General features: G+C 47.8%; 1 protein-coding gene across 3 annotated transcripts in view; it reads left to right on the top strand.

Annotated features, from left to right (window-relative positions):
* PHC1 (polyhomeotic homolog 1) overlaps positions 1-18570 on the top strand; it is a 22131-nt gene continuing 3561 nt past the window's right edge. Inside the window, exons 1-12 of one of the 3 annotated variants that reach the window (XM_060111910.1) lie at positions 1-350; positions 3150-3307; positions 4411-4521; positions 5325-5405; positions 5880-6029; positions 6762-6917; positions 13065-13554; positions 14945-15723; positions 16293-16440; positions 16684-16895; positions 17493-17607; positions 18458-18566. In XM_060111910.1, coding sequence (XP_059967893.1) covers positions 3194-3307; positions 4411-4521; positions 5325-5405; positions 5880-6029; positions 6762-6917; positions 13065-13554; positions 14945-15723; positions 16293-16440; positions 16684-16895; positions 17493-17607; positions 18458-18566 — 2465 coding nt within the window. In that variant the 5' untranslated portion in view covers positions 1-350; positions 3150-3193. The remainder of the gene's footprint in view (positions 351-3149; positions 3308-4410; positions 4522-5324; positions 5406-5879; positions 6030-6761; positions 6918-13064; positions 13555-14944; positions 15724-16292; positions 16441-16683; positions 16896-17492; positions 17608-18457; positions 18567-18570) is intronic. The other 2 variants (XM_060111908.1, XM_060111909.1) reach the window with 2 other exon arrangements.

Here is an 18570-nt window from a genome sequence, read left to right on the forward strand (position 1 = left end):
CGGAAGCACCTCCCCGCCAGCCCCCTCCTCCAGCCCGGCCCGCAGCCCCCGGCCTGCAGCCCCCACCCTCTCGGCCCGGCAGGAAGTGACAGGCCCCGAGCGAGCCCCGGAGGCCTGGCGGAGCCGCGGCCGGCCCGCACCCGGAGCGGCGGGAGGGGCGGGGAGCCGCGGCCGCGCCGGGCGCCTCCCACCTCGCTCTCGGCTCCCCCGCCCCTCCAGGAAGGGGAGGAGGCGAGGGGAGCCCGCCGCGGAGGCCGAGCGAGCCCCCCGCCCAGCCCGGCGCCGGGGGACCCCGGCACGTGAGGTGGACGCCCCCCCGAGAGCGCTCGGGTGCAGAGCCAGGCGCGGAGGTAAGCGGGCGGCCGCGGGCCGGGCAGGGGCAGGACCTCCGGGGGCTTGGCTGCGCGGGGATGTTTCTTCCGCCACCTCGGGCTGTGGAACGCCCCAGGTACCTCCCCCGGCGTCTTTCCCTGCCTACCTCTGGCGCTCGCTCTGCGGTCCTTCCCTCTGCCTGTCCAGCCTCCCGCTCTTCTGTTCATTTCGCTGTGCTCACTGCTGTCCGTCCGTCACCCTAGTTGCTTGTGACCGCTCATTCTCTCATTCATTTTCCCGTCTCTGACTTTGGCTTTCCCATCCAAGCATGCTGTCTAGTTATCTCCCTGCTTTTTCTGGTCCGCTGGGTTCCTCAGCCTCCAGTTCCTCGACTTCTGTCTGTCTCCCCGCTCTCAGTAAGCACATTTCTCCGCTCACTTGGGTCGGCTCACTGCTGGCACCGCTCAGTCGACCCCCGTCCCGTGGTGAGATTGATTCCTCTTGCGAACGTCGTTCTCATCCAGGTTCTAGGTACAACAAGGACCCCTGGGGCGTCTCCTCTCCCTCTTCTTCACATGGCTTCCATTTCTTTGGCACAGCCTTCCCCGGACCACCCCCCTCCTCCCGCCCCTCTTCCTATGCCCCATCCTTTCTACGAGACAGTTTTGTGCTTTGGGGAAATTGATTGCCTCCAACTCTTGGCTCGGTAGGCCCAGTACCAGGTCCACTTCAATATCCTCTTCCAGCTCCTTGCCAAAGGTCTGCTCCGACCCAACCACACACGCCCAAAGGCTGCCTTTCAGGATGACCGTGGTTTAGTTACTTTGGGGACCTCTATGGGTCAGCTTCTCTTTCTCTTCCAGTTAAATTCTGAAAATTTAAATTCACTGTGCTTCCCAAACTTTTTGTTATCTTCACTTTCTGTATTTAATTTTACAGTCCCAACACTGATCACTAATGAATAGATTTATGTGCCTGGGATCCAGGAATCCTGGTTTTGATGACAGTTTCTCCTGATTTTATTAAAAACTTTAAGCTGGTCCCTTTCCACCTCTTCTCTGTTTCTCACTCTGAAAAATTAATAAGACTTCCATTTTGGGGGAGAGATGAGGGATCATACGTTTTATTAGCATTTTCACCCATGAAGGGAATTAATGTCCCCTCCAGCTAGTAAAGGGGTCTCCTCCTGTCTCTGAGTCCAGTGAACTAAGTCCGGTGATCTATCTATACAGCTATGCCGTGCTGCCTCTAACCCTTGCCCACTTTTTTTCTTCACATGCTGATAATGAGGATTCATGGGTCTGTATCTGTTTAGTGCTTTAATATTTTGGCAAAAGATGTGGGGAGAAGATAGACTAGACTTGAAGCCAGTGTGATTTCTCCTGTGTACTTCTTGGGTTATATCCATGTTTGCAGTAACATTTGCTATTCCTGTGCAACTGAATTCTTGGGGGATAACGATGCAATCAGATGATACTGGGAATGGAATCATAAAAAATCTCCCCAACTTTATTTGCAAGCCCAAGCGTTCTGATTTTGTTTACTTTGTTTGTTTTGAATGCAGTCATTAAAATAGGTCCACCCTCATTAAACTGTCGACACCCCTTAGCAGAAATTCTGGTTTGATGTTTACATTCCAAAGCCAAATTGTGCTCTGCTGATCCGATATCTATAGTGGCTCCACGCCTCAAAAGTAGATAATATAGTATTTAGGTTTAACAGAAGACGGAAAAAAAAGAATGAACAAAAAAACCTTATTGTCATTTAGTGCTGCTTCGAAGGCATGTTTCTTCCTACTTCTCATCTGTCTTTTTGCTTGGTTCTTAGCCATGTTTTCATGTCTTTTTGCAAATTTTAGTATAGACCCCAGAGGGTAAATTCTGACTACTTTAGTGGACTCAAAAGTTGAATCTTATTTTCTTGAAGATTTTCATGGTTGTCTTTACTATGTTTAATACCTGTAAGTCATTTGTTAAAATGATGTATTACACTTATTTGTGAAGCCTTCCTTGCAAACAGGGAAACTGAGGTTATAAGAAGGGAAAGTAGTGACATGTCCAAGGTGTTACAAGTAGCCTGAGTGGGAACCAGGCAGCTCTTCGGGCGATATGGGCTGTAGGCTAGTTCTTCTGTCTCCTAGTTTTATGCCTTTCTATGATGCATTCGATGTATTGATATCTGTATCTTAAGCCCCTCCTTTAAAATGATGACTGGTGCGTACTCAAAGTGAGTGACGCTGCCTTAATCACAGATTGTTTTTGGTTTGAAGAAGCATATCCTAGTGTAAAGATCTGATACTTAACTAGGACAACTTTAACTTCAGAAAACCTCAATTCCACCATTGTAAAGTGGGGATAATTATATTTACTGTAAAGCAGTGAGAGATAATGGAGGTGAAGAGCCTCGCCCAGTGAGAGGAGGCACCTATCGGCCTCTCAGTCAGTGGCGACCATTGTTAATAAGATGATGCTGAGAATGGTGTTGCACGTGCTGAGAGAGATGAGATAACAGTGAATTTTAAATGGGACTATTTAAAAGTGTTATGGGGATATAAGGTGCCCTTACTGTGATAAGGAACCGCCTCACATTCTGGCCATTTTATATTTAATGGCATGAGGGAACAGGTAAAAGTTGTTTATTTTGCGACACTGCTTAGCTTCAAAAGATGGTGTGGGGAAGTTATGGTTATAAGAGTATATTGAAGATTTGGTAGTTATTAAACTGGAGAAATCATGGTTTATGGAAGAAGAGGAAGGTTCTTAGATAACTTGAATAATAACATGAAAGAGTCGTTTGAGATCAGGTGTAAATTTGAATCCTTTGCTGCTTCCATCTAGGTCTTGAGTCAGAGCGCCAGCCTCGGGCTCCCTGGACCTCTATCATGGAGACTGAGAGTGAGCAGAGCTCCAACTCCACCAATGGGAGTTCCGGCTCTGGGGGCAGCTCTCGGCCCCAGATAGCTCAGATGTCACTGTACGAACGGCAAGCAGTGCAGGTGAGGCTCAGCTCTGAGGGGCTGTGATCTGTGAGCATTGGCTTGGGGCGGGCAAGGATGCAGGAAGAGAATTGCCCTTGGTTCCTTTCCAGCAAACGCGGCGAGTCGGATTAGGTGACAACTAAGGTCCCTTCCAGTTCTGAGAATCTTAGGAGTTCACACGTTTGAGCAAGGAGGCAGAACGAGATTCAGTCTTTAAGGTTTTTATACCATTCAGTTCATGTTGCTAGAGTCTAACCAACCATTTCTCTTTATGGATTGTCAGGTTTTTAATTTTTGGTCTTTCTTGAAAATCACCCTGAGTAATGGAAGTTAAGAACTTTTACTTAAAATATTTTAGCTACTAGAATAACTATGCACATCCTAAGACTGGTTCTAGTTATTAAAAAGAATAAAGTAATTTCCCGAAGTTAATGTTAAAACTGAATTACCAGTATCATCTTGATAAACACCCATTAGTATTATGCTGTAGATGTTTGAAAATGGCAGTTACTTGAAAATTTTACCTGATACAGTCCTTCGTAAGTGACCATTTACTCTGTTTTTCATCATATCCAACCCCTTAGGATTCTGTCACCTTTATTGTATCCTTAGAATATGGTCTTTTATTTTCTTCTTCTCTTTACATTAATCAACATCCCATTTATTTTCACACCAGTTTAGTCCTAATTCTTTGTTATATCGTATATTTACAGATTCCGTTTTGGGAAATAAGAGTTCATGTGAGTTATACTGCTTTACTTTTCAAGAATAGAGCACAGCAGAATTAACTGCTTGTCTACTTTTTAAGGACTTACTGGTTCTGATATAAAAATGGACAAATCAGATGTTGACAATTTAACCAGATACCCATCTTCCTTTGTTTCCCTCCTTCCCATATGTCCCTTTCAGAGGATCACAGTGATTTCCATAGAATAGGAGTTAGGAGTGATTCTTCTTTTTTTCCTGGCCACACCGTGCGGCATGTGGGATGTTAGTTCCCCGACCAGGGATCGAACCCGTGCCCCCTGCATTGGGAGCACGGAGTCTTAACCACTGGACCGCCAGGCAAGTCCCAGGAGTGATTCATTCTAAGTGGATTGATCCCCGCTCTTTCTTCCTAGGCTCTGCAGGCACTGCAGCGTCAGCCCAACGCAGCTCAGTATTTCCACCAGTTCATGCTCCAGCAGCAGCTCAGCAATGCCCAGCTGCATAGCCTGGCTGCCGTCCAGCAGGTGAGAGGTCAGCAGCTAGCTGGCCCAGGAGGGAGGGAACAGGCATTACAGGTGGGTCGGGCCACTCTTCCTCCTCCGCTGAGCCAGGGTAGAAACAGTCTCCTCTGCCTCCTGTCCTCCTGCAGGAGGATGAAGGGACCTTAGTGTCTGGGCTCTCAGTAAGAACTGTGGGGAAACTACCTTTTAGAGGTAGCATGGCTTTGTGCTAGACCTGTCCTGTCCAGTATGGTAGCCGTTAGCCACAGGTAGCTATTGAGCACTTAAAATACGGCTAGTGCAAACGGAGGTGTGCGAAAAGATTTTGGATTTCAGAGACCTAGTATGAAAAAAGAATTTCAATAGTTTATGTTGGTTACATGTTGAAATGAGACAGATCAGCTTGAATAAAGTAAATTATTAAAGTTTACTTCTCCTGTTTCTTTTCACTTTTCGAAAAATGTTCACACTAGTTTATATATGTGGCTCATATTATATTTGTATTGCTTGGGCAGCACTGAGCTGGACTTAGCAGTGACTCATGACATGACCTGACCAAAGTTTCTTGCAGCTAAAAGAAAGTGGGAGGAAGAGGACGGGTTGCCTGCCTGCCCCGGGTGGGTCATGTGGGAGTTATTGGGTTAGCATATGTGACAACATGAGGGGAATTGGGATTGCGAAGACGCTCGTCCTTGCTCCACAGTAGAGGCTCTCAGTTCTTACCTGAGATCTCTATTATATTTTGTGCCTGTGATCTATTACTGGCAGATTCAGAGCCTTTTCCTTCATTGTCTCTGCTCTTTCTTGTCTTCTTCCCCCTCTAACAGGCCACCATTGCTGCCAGTCGGCAGGCCAGCTCCCCAAACACCAGCCCCGCCCAGCAGCAGACCACCACCACCCAGGCCTCCGTGAGTACTGCCCCTCCCCTCCGAGGGGCTTTCCTCTCTGGGTTAAACTACTTTGTGCTGCTGGTCTGAGAGTGTTTCTCAAGCCATCAATGGTATTTACTGCCCTTATGTAGAGAATATTAGTAAAATGGAAAGGAACCAGCTTGGATCTGTATAGGAGTCTTAATGAGGAGGTCTAAGAAAGGAGGAGGAAAATCCTACGTAGGCGGTAGCAAAGCCTTGAATGAGAAGTAAGATCGGTTCCATTTCGTTCCTTTGCCTTCTCAACTGTTACGCTGGTGGTTAGGGACTGGTTTGGTGATACCCTCCAGTAGCTGGGTGATAGTCATGGATAGCAAGGTATTATTCATTTCCTCCTGACTATGAAAGTGAGATACTCTGTTCTTGACCGCGTCACTCTGGATTTGTCAGTCGTGTATACTTCCTTTTACCTCTCCCCAATCCTGAGTCCTGGTTCCTTTCTGTACCACACAGATCAATCTGGCCACCACGTCGGCCGCCCAGCTCATCAGCCGATCCCAGAGTGTGAGCTCTCCCAGTGCTACCACTTTGACCCAATCTGTGCTACTGGGGAACACCACCTCCCCACCCCTCAACCAGTCCCAGGCCCAGATGTATCTACGGGTAAGCCAAAGCCACAGCTGCTGTGTTGCCCCAGGGGCATAAATGTCCTGTGACTTATTGAGTGAAAGCTTTTTTTTTTTTTTTTTTTTGGCTGCACCACGCAGCTTATGGGATGTTAGCTCCCCGACTAGGGATTGAATCCGGGCCTGCAGTAGTGAAAGCACTGAGTCCTAACCACTGGACCACCAGGGAATGCCCAGAGTGAAAGCTGTTTTATTTAATCATGGTTACCCAGATGTTTTAAGACAAGCTGATCTACCTCCTCTGCCTTACTTAACCTCTAGAAGTGATGCTTAGTGTTTACAGGTAGCCTGCAGATTACTGAGATCCTAAGTTAGAAGATGTTCACCTTAGTATTTGAGAAATTTGCGTCAGATAATCGTCTTATCTTTAAACCTATGACTCAAGTACACGAATCCTAAGTGTCATCTCTTGGCCTATCTACTTACTATGTATAGACACTTGCTCCACAATCCTCATTGTCTCAACTTCTTTGACGTTTGATTCTTTGCTATCAGTGTATAGTTTTATACACGTTCTAGGTTTTCTTCGGATGATTCATCGAACGTGGAGAGTAAGGGTCTCCTGGGTTGGTGTGGAAAGGGGCAGGGCTTAGCTGTTTCGTATCTTCTGTTTATTTTGTCTTGTGGTCCTTCCCTTCCGTCTCTTCTGTCTCTCTTCTTTTCCTCTCGCTCTCCTCCCTCTGCTCGTCCTCTTCCTCCTCCTTGCCAGCCACAGCTGGGAAACCTGTTGCAGGTAAACCGGACCCTGGGCCGGAACGTGCCTCTAGCCTCCCAGCTCATCCTGATGCCCAACGGGGCGGTGGCCGCGGTCCAGCAGGAGGCGCCGTCTGCTCAGCCTCCGGGAGTTCACGCAGATGCTGATCAGGTCAGTGGCGACCACTTGACCTGCGGACGGACGCTGGGGAGGGCGAGGGGAAAGGCCTCGGACCAGGGCCCACCCTTCCACCCCATTACCGCTTTTCAGAATCCTTTTTTTAAAAAAACTTTCTGTAGATCTTGAATACCTTACACCTTTTTAGTTCTTTGAGTTAGGAAGGGAAGTAGACTTGACTGAAAACAGCCCTGTGGATGTGAGAAGCCTTATTCTTAATACAGGACAGATGTCCTTACCCTTCTTTTAGCCCTCCATGGCTCAGTTTCATTCAGGAAGTCTTAGTTCTCTCTTCCTGTGGTACCATCTCTGTAAGATAAGGGATGGTTGAGGGAATTCTAGTTAGACACACGTGAAGCGGACCTGGCTGAGTTGCTGGCCGAGCACTTGATTCCTTGTCTTTATGAGTCACTGTAGCTCTCAACCTTCAGCAGTCTGTCTCTGCTCACTGTGTTCCCAGTAAAGTCTTCCTCACCAGTGCTTCCCATGCCTTATCTCCAATATATATGTGTGTGTGTGTGTGTGTTTATACATATATATATAGAGCCTGCATGTTTTAGCTTCTTATGGGTGGGATGCAAACTGGGATCTCATAGTACTCGTTTCATTCTTTTAGTTTATCAGTCAGCAAGTAAATATTGAGCTCTTTCTGTTGATGTGCTCAGGTATATACTAGAAACTGGGGGATTGAAAAATGAGTCAAGTCTTCAAAGAGCTTAGAGAAGAAAGAAGTGCAAGAGTAAACAGTACCAACTTTGAGTGATGCAGGAGTTTAGGGAAGAGTTGCCTGCATTTCTTTTCAGTGACTTTTAGGAACATGAGCAGATTCTTAAAGGACGGGTAGGATTTGATTTGGAGTAAGAAGAACACAGGAGAGAGAACAGTGTGTGTAAAGGCCTGTCTCATGTACGTGAAGATGATTTGGGGATGAGTGAATAAAGTGGAGACGGCAGGCCTGTGGCTGGAAAGGTCGTTAGGGAGAAGTCTGAAAGCCAGGTAACTTCACACGTAGCAGTGGTACTGCTGGCTTGAACAGCAGATTGATGGGGTCAGGAGACTCCTTGAGAAAGAATCATTTAGGAACACGTGCCTGGAGAAGAAAGAGAAATGAGGGAACCTGCTAAGAAACTGTTGAGGTCATTTAGTTACAAGGTAAGGCCTTTGGTTTAGACTACAGTGATAGCCGTGGAATCAGAGGATGAGGTGGAGCCTGCTTCCATAGCAATTCTTTCATTTATCCATCTATGTATTCATCAGATATTTGTGTGTCAGTGTGTGGAGGGACAGAGTAGTGGTTGAAAGTGGGAATCTGATGATTGGGTCGGATTCCAACTCCATGACTTAGTGTGACCCCTGCAAATGGCCTAACATTTTTAGCCACAATTTCTTCATCTATTAAATAGCTGTTATAAAATACCTACCTCAGAGTGTGTTGTGAGGACCAAGGGAGTTGATGTGTGTAAGCGTTTGAAGAGTGCCTGGACACAGCATAGTGAGTGTTTAAGAGTTTAGCCCTCGTTAGATCAGATATCAGACATTCCTTGGCCTTGAATGTCCAAGGTCATGATCACTGGACTGATGGAGATGACACATCATCAAAGCACACTGAACAGATAATCACCTGAATAGTTTAATGATTGCTTCATTAGAAAGTACAGAGTGCTGGGACTTCCTTGGCGGTGCAGTGGTTAAGAATCCGCCTGCCAATGCAGGGGATACAGGTTCGAGCCCTGGTCCGGGAAGATCCCACATGCCGCGGAGCAACTAAGCCCGTGTGCCACAACTACTGAGCCTGCTGTCTAGAGCCCGCAAGCCACAACTACTGAGCCCATGTGCTGCAACTACTGAAGCCCGCCTGCCTAGAGCCTGTGTTCCACAACAAGAGAAGCCACCACAATGAGAAGCCCTCGTACTGCAACGAAGAGTAGCCCTCTCTCGCCGCAACTAGAGAAAGCCTGCGTGCAGCAACGAAGACCCAATGCAGCCAAAAATAAATAAATAAATTTATTAAAAAAAAAAAAAAGTACAGAGTGCTCTGAAAACATAGAAAGGGGGGCTTCCCTGGTGGCGCAGTGGTTGAGAGTCCGCCTGCCGATGCAGGGGACACGGGTTCGTGCCCTGGTCCGGGAGGATCCCACATGCCGCAGAGCGGCTGGGCCCATGAGCCATGGCTGCTGAGCCTGTGCGTCCGGAGCCTGTGCTCCGCAATGGGAGAGGCCACAACAGTGAGAGGCCCGTGTACCGCAAAAAAAAAAAAAAACCCAACATAGAAAGGGACTTAATTTAGCCTTGGGATGGGGGTAGATGTCAAGAAGGCGTTCCCGAGGAGATGGCAGTTAAATGGGGGCCTGTAGAAGTCTTCAGGGGAAGACATGGAATGAGAGTGAAGGCAGGGTCCCCCCCACGTCCAGAGACCTGAGGAGGGAAGGGACTTTGTATATTTGAGGCACTAAAAGAATACCCGTGTTCCTGGAGCCTGGTGCTGGGGGATGGAGATGGCACTGGGGAGGTGGGAGAAACTAATCTTACAGGGCCTTGGGGACTGTGTTTAGGATTTGGGGCTCTATGTGAAGGCCAGTGGGAAACGGCAGTGACTTGGAGACTTGAGGGTTTAAAAAAATTTTTTTTTTAGTTTAAGGACTATGTTGGCTCCTCTGGAGAATAAATGGAAATGGTGTGAGTGTGAATATAAGGAGAAAAACAGTGTTGTAAGAGTTTAGGGGAAAGACGGTGTTCGGATTAGGTGGTAGCAATGTAGATGGACAGAAATGAGTAGATTGGAGAAAAACTTAGAAGATCATTGGAAAGGGAGGTCTGACCCAGTGGATGGGGGAGTGGGGGTAGGTGCCAGAGTTGGGATCTGACACGGCCGTGAGGGGCCAGGAGCGCTGTGAATGCAATGAAGAATGCCGGGGAAGTGGACACAGGGTGAAGTTCACTTGAGGATGTGCCGACCTAGCAGTGCTTGTGAGCCGCCCACGAGGAGGTCCTGGGTCAGCAGTCTGATGTACACAGTGCTCAGCTCGGAGGAGAGGTCTGACTGAGCTGGAGATGAACAGACAGGAGTAGTGTGCGTGGAGATGATAAGAGAAGTCAAGCACCGGAAATCTCTTGGGGGAGCTGGTGCAGATTGAGAAAAGCCTTCAAGCTGGAGCCCCGAGGTTTAGAACGAGCCCTTAGAAAACAGAGCAGCTCCAGGTGGAGTAGAGGGTGGTGGGCTGGCAGAGGGGAATAGGCAAGAGTGGCAGAGACGAGATCTGGATTGTGCAGTGTCACGAAGACAGGGGAGCCGCATGTTACGGAAGTGGAGGGGGTCCTCTGTCCAGCTCAGTGGAGAGGGCGGGAGAACTGGACTTAGGTCTGTGGGTGGAGAGCCCTTCCCGGGGAGTCGGGGGCTGAAGCCAGAGGAGCAGTGTGACTTGAGGAACGACTGGGTGGTAGGAATCGGTGCGGTGGTTGTAAACAATTATTAAGAGATTAGCAGGAACAGGAGAGGAGGGTGAGGCTGGGCTTGGGAATGGGGTTCCGGCTTGGTGATGGCAGGGAGCCAGTAGAGGAGAGTTTGAAGAGAAGGAGAGATTTGAGAAGGAGGAGGGGATGGGACCCTCAGCCTGGAGAAGGACGGCCCTTGGAGAGGAGGAAGGAGAGGAGGAGAGGGGGTGGTAAGTGACGGGGCAGGTGCAGGGGCACGTTTGGTGGAACTGCTGAAGCATCGAGCACATCTAGTGGTTTTAGTGTCTCTGCTGGAGTGAACAGTGACAAGGGAAAGAGGAAGTGGTTCTGAGGTACAAGGAAGGGAAAGTTTTCAATAGCCATTATGGAAAGGAAGCCGGTTAGAAAAAAACAAGCCAGGTAGTATATAAGCGCCCCAGCACCCAATCCTGATGATTCTTGTAAATCTCTCTCAAAAGCTATTACCTCTTGTTCTTTATTACTGTTGTCTGAATTCGGGTTCTTTTTGTTTTTCACCTGAATTACTGTACTAGTTTCCTAACTGGTCTCTTGACTTCGGCCATCTCTACTTCTTTTTTTTTTTTTTTTTTTTTTTTTTTTTTTTTTTTTTTTTTTGCTGTACGCGGGCCTCTCACTGCTGTGGCCTCTCCCGTTGCGGAGCACAGGCTCCGGACACACAGGCTCCGCGGCCATGGCTCGCGGGCCCAGCCGCTCCGCGGCATGTGGGATCTTCCGGGATCGGGGCACGAACCCGTGTCCCCTGCATCGGCAGGCGGACTCTCAACCACTGCGCCACCAGGGAAGCCCCATCTCTACTTCTAATCCTCTCCCACATTACTATCAGAATAAGTTTTTTAATAGGAAGATATATGTTGTTACTAACATTATTTTTAATTGTACCTCTGGTGTACCGAATTTGATAAATCATAATCCTTGGCTCATGGCCTCCTCTCATCAATGGTCCACTTTTTAAAAATATTTACTCAGTAAGTTTTAATCATGTAATAAGCTATCCCCAGTTCCACCCACTGCCTCCCCTTACCCGTGATTCCTAGGTTCATCCTTCCCTGTGTCCCTTTTTATGTAGTTTTATTGCCTTTATGTATATTTCTAAAATGTACTTTTATTATGGAACATTTCAGACATAAACAAAAATATAAAGAAATATGAATCTCCATGTACTTAACCATCCAGCTTCAACATTTATAAACATGTGGCCAATCTCTCCAAACCCCTTCCCTTCACCTGTGGATTATTTAGAAGCAAATTCCAGATACCATATCATTTATATATATATATACACACACACACATATATATATACACACACATATGTATAATTTATATTTAACTTTATAAGGTACTTGTGTTGTACTTGTGTGCAGTCTTTTTGGGAATGATTTCTTAATAGCTTATTGTCAAAATCCATCTGTATTGTTGTATGTCATTGTACTTTATTCATTTTGATTTCTATGTAATATTCCATTGTGTAAATGTACTACACATCTTCATTCATCTTCTCTTCTGATTATGGCCATTTGGTTGGTTTCCAGGCTTTTATTATTATGATTAGTGCTGCTGTGATCATTCTTAACACAAGCCACCCATTGTATACGGCGAGCATTTCTCTTACGGGATTCCTGGGTTATTAGAGTGTGTGTGAATATTCACCTTTAGGATATGATGCCAAACTGTTTTCCAAAGTGGTTGTACTGATTTATACTTTCATCAGCAGTGTTTGAAAGAATAGTTTCAGCTATAGATTTGATCACGATGATTCTGATGCATATTCTTCAGTGGCTTCCTGTAATCCATTAAGTGCTCATCATTCCTTCTCTCCATTCATACCTTGGAGCACTTACTATCTGTCAGGCGCTGTGCTAGGTGCTGGGGATATAACAACGAAGAAGATGGAGAAACTCTCTTTCCACAGTAAAGTTCAGGCTCTCTTTGTTTTAACACACCAGGCCCTTGGAGACCTGTCCTCTTTCTAGCCTCAGCCTACCTTCCTAGCTTCACTTCTTGCCATTTCCTCTAGTTCACCCCAAACATAATGAAATATTTATAATTTCCAAAAATGCTGTGCTCTTTCTTGGCTCAGTGGTCTTGCCGTGTTGTCACCTATGTTTTCAAACCCCTGCCTTCACTATTACCTGTTGGTTCTCAGCTCAGACCTCACCTGTTTTAGGACGTCTTCACTAATCTCCCTAGTCTGAGTTAATCTCCTGTCTGTGCTCGTGTAGCACTGTGTGCCTATCTGGGCATAGTGTGATTTGGTTTTGTTGTCTTTTTTAGTAGAAAGTACTCATTAAAAGCAGGGGCTCGTGTCTTTCATCTCTGCATTCCCAGTATCCAGTGTGGTACCTGAAGCATAGTAGATGTTTTGTAGATGTTGAATGAATGAATGGAGAGGAAAGGGAAAATCGGAGACATTTTGAAGGAATACAATAACCAGACTAGATGATGGATTTGATAGTGAGTGAAGGAGCCTGAAAAATCAAATATGACTTGAGTCCCTCCCTGGGAAGGCCTTCACGGTGTACGTTTGTACAGGAGGGGGTACGAGTTGAGGGGGGCTGTGGAATATCTGTAGCTGTCATCACTGCTTCGGAATCAGTCACAGAAATCTTTGCCCTGAGTGCCCTCTGTTCCCCTTTTCTCAGTCTGTCTTTTGCTTCTTATCTTTCAGGTGCAGAACTTGGCAGTCAGGAACCAACAGGCCTCAGCCCAAGGACCCCAAATGCAAGGCTCTGCTCAGAAGGCCATTCCTCCTGGAGCCTCCCCTGTCTCCAGCCTCTCCCAGGCCTCTAGCCAGGCCCTCGCTGTGGCTCAGGCGTCCTCTGGGGCCTCAGGCCAGTCCCTCAACCTTAGTCAAGCTGGTGGAGGCAGTGGGAATAGCATCCCAGGGTCCATGGGTCCAGGTGGCCAGACACCTGGGGGCTTGGGTCAGTTGCCTTCCTCAGGAATGGGTGGTGGTGGGAGCTGTCCCAGGAAGGGCACAGGAGTGGTGCAGCCCTTGCCTGCAGCCCAGGCAGTGACTGTGAGTCAGGGCAGCCAGACAGAAGCAGAAAGTGCAGCGGCCAAGAAGGCAGAAGCAGATGGGACTGGTCAGCAGAGCGTGGGCATGAACCTGACACGGACAGCCACACCTGCTCCCAGCCAGACGCTTATTAGCTCAGGTAAGCTGTCACCTCTCATAATGTCATTGTTCTCTCGGGACTTGTTTGAAATCGTCAGAGTACATATCTTTGCCTTTTTTCCTGCTTGTCTTGGTCCTGGACTAGTGGAAGGAAAGAGAATCACATCAACCTTGATCATATTAGTCCAGGGAGACAGGACGACAGGTAACAGAGATGGATCTTACCTGTTTCCACCAGGCAGCAGTCAGTTTACAAGTTGCCTTGTCCTCTGTCTTGGGTCCTAAGTTCTTCAGTTTACTCACTTGATCCATTCATTCACTTGGTTCTTTTTGAATTGCCTGCTGTGTTCTAGGAGGTGCTGGGACACATCTTTGAAAAACAGACCCCTCTGCTCACGGAGCTTACAGTTTAGCATAAGGGATGCGTTTAATGTTGGTTAGTTGGCCCAGTGTAGAGCAGAGACTGTATAGGTGCCTTAGAGCACTTAGGATGAGCAAATAGAGCCATGGTTTAATACAGTCAGCTTGTGATCATCTATATCAATGATAAGGATAAAAAAGAATAAATAGTAACCCAAAATAGTTCTTGATTTCAGGCTGTGTGTAGAGTTAGATGTGTGCACCTTACTTGGTAATGTTTATTTTTGCCTTCCTTGTTTCTAGTTCTTTAGTTGTTGCTATATTTGAATAATGTATTCACAAAATGTAACAGTTAATTATCAGTTTAATACCTAGTATTTACCGACTGTAGCACTTCTGTTACCGAAGTGCTTTCATTTCACATATATCCTCTGGACAGTCTGGTAGGGTATGGAGCGGGGAGATCCCACCTCTAGTTTACAGTGGAGGAAACTGGGTAAAGTCTGAGCTCGCAGCTGCTGCTGACTCGTAAGACTTCTTCTCATAGGCGGTGACCCAAACTGATAAATCTTGGAGACCGAGGCATTCACAGGAAGATGTTGGTATCTTTACCTCTGTGGACGTTTATTCTTTCAGTGACTGCTAAGTGTTTCTCATGTGTCAGGCCCTGGGCTGGGTTCTAGGGGTGTAAAAATGAAACATGGCCTCAGTGCTTGAGCTGAGTCTAATCACGGAGAGGATGGGCCCGCCGTTGTCCTTGCTGAGTGCAAAGTAACAGGATTTAAGTAGAGCAAAAAAATAAAAGTTAGATAAACGCAAGAAGTTACCGAGGACTGTTAACTGCTCGAGCAAGAGTGGTCTCTTGCGGAAACCTTTAAGACTGGAGGTAGCTGGTACTGTCAGACTCGGAGGAAGGAGTGTGAGCCAAGCAGCCGGCCGGGCCCCTCCAGGCTCGCCTTCCATTCGCCGTCTGGGTCCGCCTTGGAAGGTTGCTCCGGCTTCCCATTCCTGGTGCTACTGCTGATTTTCTGCCCCCCTCCCTCTTTGTCGCTTCTGGGCTGTCCCCGCAGCCACCTACACGCAGATCCAGCCCCACTCCCTGATCCAGCAGCAGCAGCAGATCCACCTGCAGCAGAAGCAGGTGGTGATCCAGCAGCAGATCGCCATCCACCACCAGCAGCAGTTCCCGCACCGCCAGGCGCAGCTGCTGCACACGGCCACCCACCTCCAGCTGGCCCAGCAGCAGCAGCAGCAGCAGCAGCAGCAGCAGCAGCAGCAGGCCGCACCCCTCCCTGCCCCCCCGCCCCCGCAGGGCCCCCCCGCCCAGCAGGCCCCGCCTTCGCAGTCCCAGCAGCCAGCCCAGACTCTGGTTGTCCAGCCCATGCTGCAGTCTTCGCCCTTGTCGCTCCCTCCTGACCCAGCCCCCAAGCCTCCCGTCCCCATCCAGTCCAAGCCACCTGTGGCCCCTGTCAAGCCTCCTCAGCTGGGGGCTGCTAAGATGTCAGCCACCCAGCAACCTCCGCCTCACATCCCCGTGCAAGTCGTGGGCACCCGACAGCCAGGTTCAGCCCAGGCCCAGGCTTTGGGGCTGGCCCAGCTGGCAGCTGCCGTGCCTGCTTCCCGGGGGATGCCAGGCACCGTGCAGCCCGGCCAGGCCCACTTGGCCTCCTCGCCGCCTTCATCCCAGGCCCCTGGTGCGCTGCAGGCGTGCCCGCCCGCTTTGGCCTCGGGGATGACCCTGGCTCCTGTGCAGGGGACGGCACACGTGGTGAAGGGGGCGGCTACCGCCTCCTCACCTGTTGTGGCCCAGGTCCCTGCCGCCTTCTACATGCAGTCTGTGCACCTGCCGGTGAGTGATGCCTGATGGCTTTGAGGGCACCATCATCCTTGAGAGGACCTGAGCTTAATTTAGGAGGGGAATAAGGAGTTAGGAAGGTTAAGATACTGGTATCGATCACTGCTTCTTTTGTAAGAGAGAGACATGTTCATGGAAGGTTAAGATCCTGCCATTTATTTCTTCCTTTTGTAAGAGGGAGACATTGGTGTAGATAATATCTGAAGTTCATACTCGTAAGTTTGCCACTGAAATTCTGTGTTTTTGGATCTGTACTAAGTTATATCAAGATATAGCCTTAACCACCAAAATTGATTTTTAGAAAAACAACAGTTCGTGGTTGGGCTGTCGATGAACCCAGGGTCTCCACGTCTATGTGAGGACCTGGAGAAAATGTTGTATTTTTTGTCTTGATGTAGAAGTTACACTTCTTGGGAATGACCAGAAATTTTACTGTACTGTGGGAAGTATACAAATTGGGGAATCTAGAACTAAGAAAATTTTCTCTGACAGTATGGGAATAATTGTGTTTTCTTGTTATCCTTCACTCATAAATCTGTTCTTTCCTGTTCTTCACTTTATAGGGCAAGCCCCAGACATTGCCCGTAAAACGCAAGGCTGAGTCAGAGGAGGAGAGAGACGATATCTCCACGTTGAGTTCAATGCTTCCTGTGAAGGCGTCTCCGGTAGTAGAGAGCCCGAAGGCCATGGAGGAGAAGGGCGGTCTCGGAGGTGAGTAACTGGCTTCTGCAGTGCTGCTGGAGTACATGGAAATTAGAGGAAGGTTCTGAGTGAGCTGAAAGATCACTCTGCCTCAGCAGGCTTGGTGGAGTACATCCAAACACAGGGCATCCAGGGTGAATGATCCAAAGGGAACATGTATTAATTACTGTGGAAGATCAGGCTGACATGGCTCATAGATGGATCAGCTGGGTCTTCCCCTACCTGTTCCTCAATCTTGTGTTTATTTTCCAGACAAAGCTGAACCAGTGACCACTGTGAATGCTGGTACCCCGAGCAGTGATGTAGTAGCCTTGGCTCCTGCCCCGTCAGCACCGCCTCCCACGCTGGCCATGGTGTCCAGACAGATGGGTGACTCCAAGCCCCCACAGGCCATTGTGAAGCCCCAGATTCTCACCCACATCATTGAAGGCTTCGTTATCCAGGAAGGAGCAGAACCTTTTCCGGTGAGGGCAGGGCCAGAAGGTGGGGCTTGGTCTGATTGTTGTCTTTTCAAACTCCACGAAGTCAAAAGGCTCAGAACTATTTAATTATTAGCGAATGGTTCAATTCTGTTGTTTGTATGGTTAGTTGTAAAGTAGGAAGTGAAGAGAAGAAACAGTATGTAGACTCGAAAGTGAAAATGTTGGGAAGAGGAGAAGAAAAGGAAAAAAGTGACCTCTAAAGCTGTCATGTTTAGTTAGACAAATTAGGTTGTTTTATAGTGAAGAAAATTGTGGTAGAGAAGAGACTTTTCCGGATACCATGAGTTGCAGAACCAGGACCTAGAACACAAGTATCTTGACTCCTAGTATGTTCCCTACAATTTAGGAAGGAAAAGGACAAAATAGGGAGACCAGGTAGGAACTTGTTCTCCAGTGGCTTATCTGAAAAAAAGCCAGTTAGAGGCTCTTGATTGCTATATTGAAAATGGTTTTCTCTGCATCGGACTTGGTCGTTAACTCAGAAATCTGGGCAAAGACATGGTGGTGAAAAATGGTGGGGAAAGCTATAGGGAAGCAGAAAGGAATTAGGCTAACTTAACTAACCTTTTTCTGGGACAGGTGGGTTGTTCTCAGTTACTGAAAGAGTCTGAGAAGCCACTGCAGACTGGCCTCGTGACAGGGCTGAATGAGAATCAGTCGGGTGGCCCCTTAGGTGGGGACAGCCCATCTGCTGGTAAGTATTTATTTAGAGACCCATCTGGGGAAGGAGGCTGATGGAGATGTGTTTGAGGACTTAGTGTAAAATAGGAATTATCTATTTCAAGTGGGAATTACGTGAAGTCCATCCACGCTGAGAAACCAGAAACCACATCATATAACAGAACACGCAGACTCACACAAAAGTTGTTCCATAGGATGGAACGAAGGGGAATTTTATCAGGCGAGAGTAATCTGTTGAATTATTTACTATAAGGATATATTTTTCAAAAGACGATCTAAAATAGGCTATTTCTGGGAATTCCCTGGCGGCTCAGTGGTTAGGACTCCGTGCTTCCACTGCAGGGGGCACGGGTTTGGTCCCTGGTCGGGGAACTAAGATCCTGCATGTTGCAGGGTGCGGCCAAAAAAAAAAAAAAAAAAAAAAATACAGGCTATATCTTAATTTCCAGTTCTCCTTATTCTAGATTCTGTACTACATGTTAAGGAGTCCTGTTCACATTTCCCCCCCTGCTTTTGGAAACTTCTGTGGGAGAGAGGTCTTATGTCTTTCCAGGCATTAAGTAATCTTTTCCTCTCTCCTGTTCAGAAATGCAGTCTTGTCTGAAATCTGAGATTGTGAGTCAGGATAAAATTAGTCATTTAAGGTGGAAATCGTCTGGCTTAAGGTTAGGAAGACTGTGATGTTCTTGAGGGACAGTTCTTTATGGTTTTGGATCTTGAACTTTGTTTTAGGGATTCTCAATTAGGTTGAGTAGGTCTTTGGGGGGAACCCTGAGAGTAATTAAGAGTCCAGCGCTGGGCCTGACGGGGGCCTGAGTGGCAGCAGAAACCGATGCAGCCCTCCCGCGCTGCCTTGTTTTCAGAGCTAGATAAGAAGGCGAACCTCCTGAAGTGCGAGTACTGTGGGAAGTACGCCCCTGCAGAGCAGTTCCGCGGCTCCAAGAGATTCTGCTCCATGACTTGCGCCAAGAGGTAC

Source organism: Mesoplodon densirostris, chromosome 11 (genome assembly GCF_025265405.1).
Source record: "Mesoplodon densirostris isolate mMesDen1 chromosome 11, mMesDen1 primary haplotype, whole genome shotgun sequence".
Taxonomy (NCBI): Eukaryota; Metazoa; Chordata; class Mammalia; order Artiodactyla; family Ziphiidae; genus Mesoplodon; species Mesoplodon densirostris.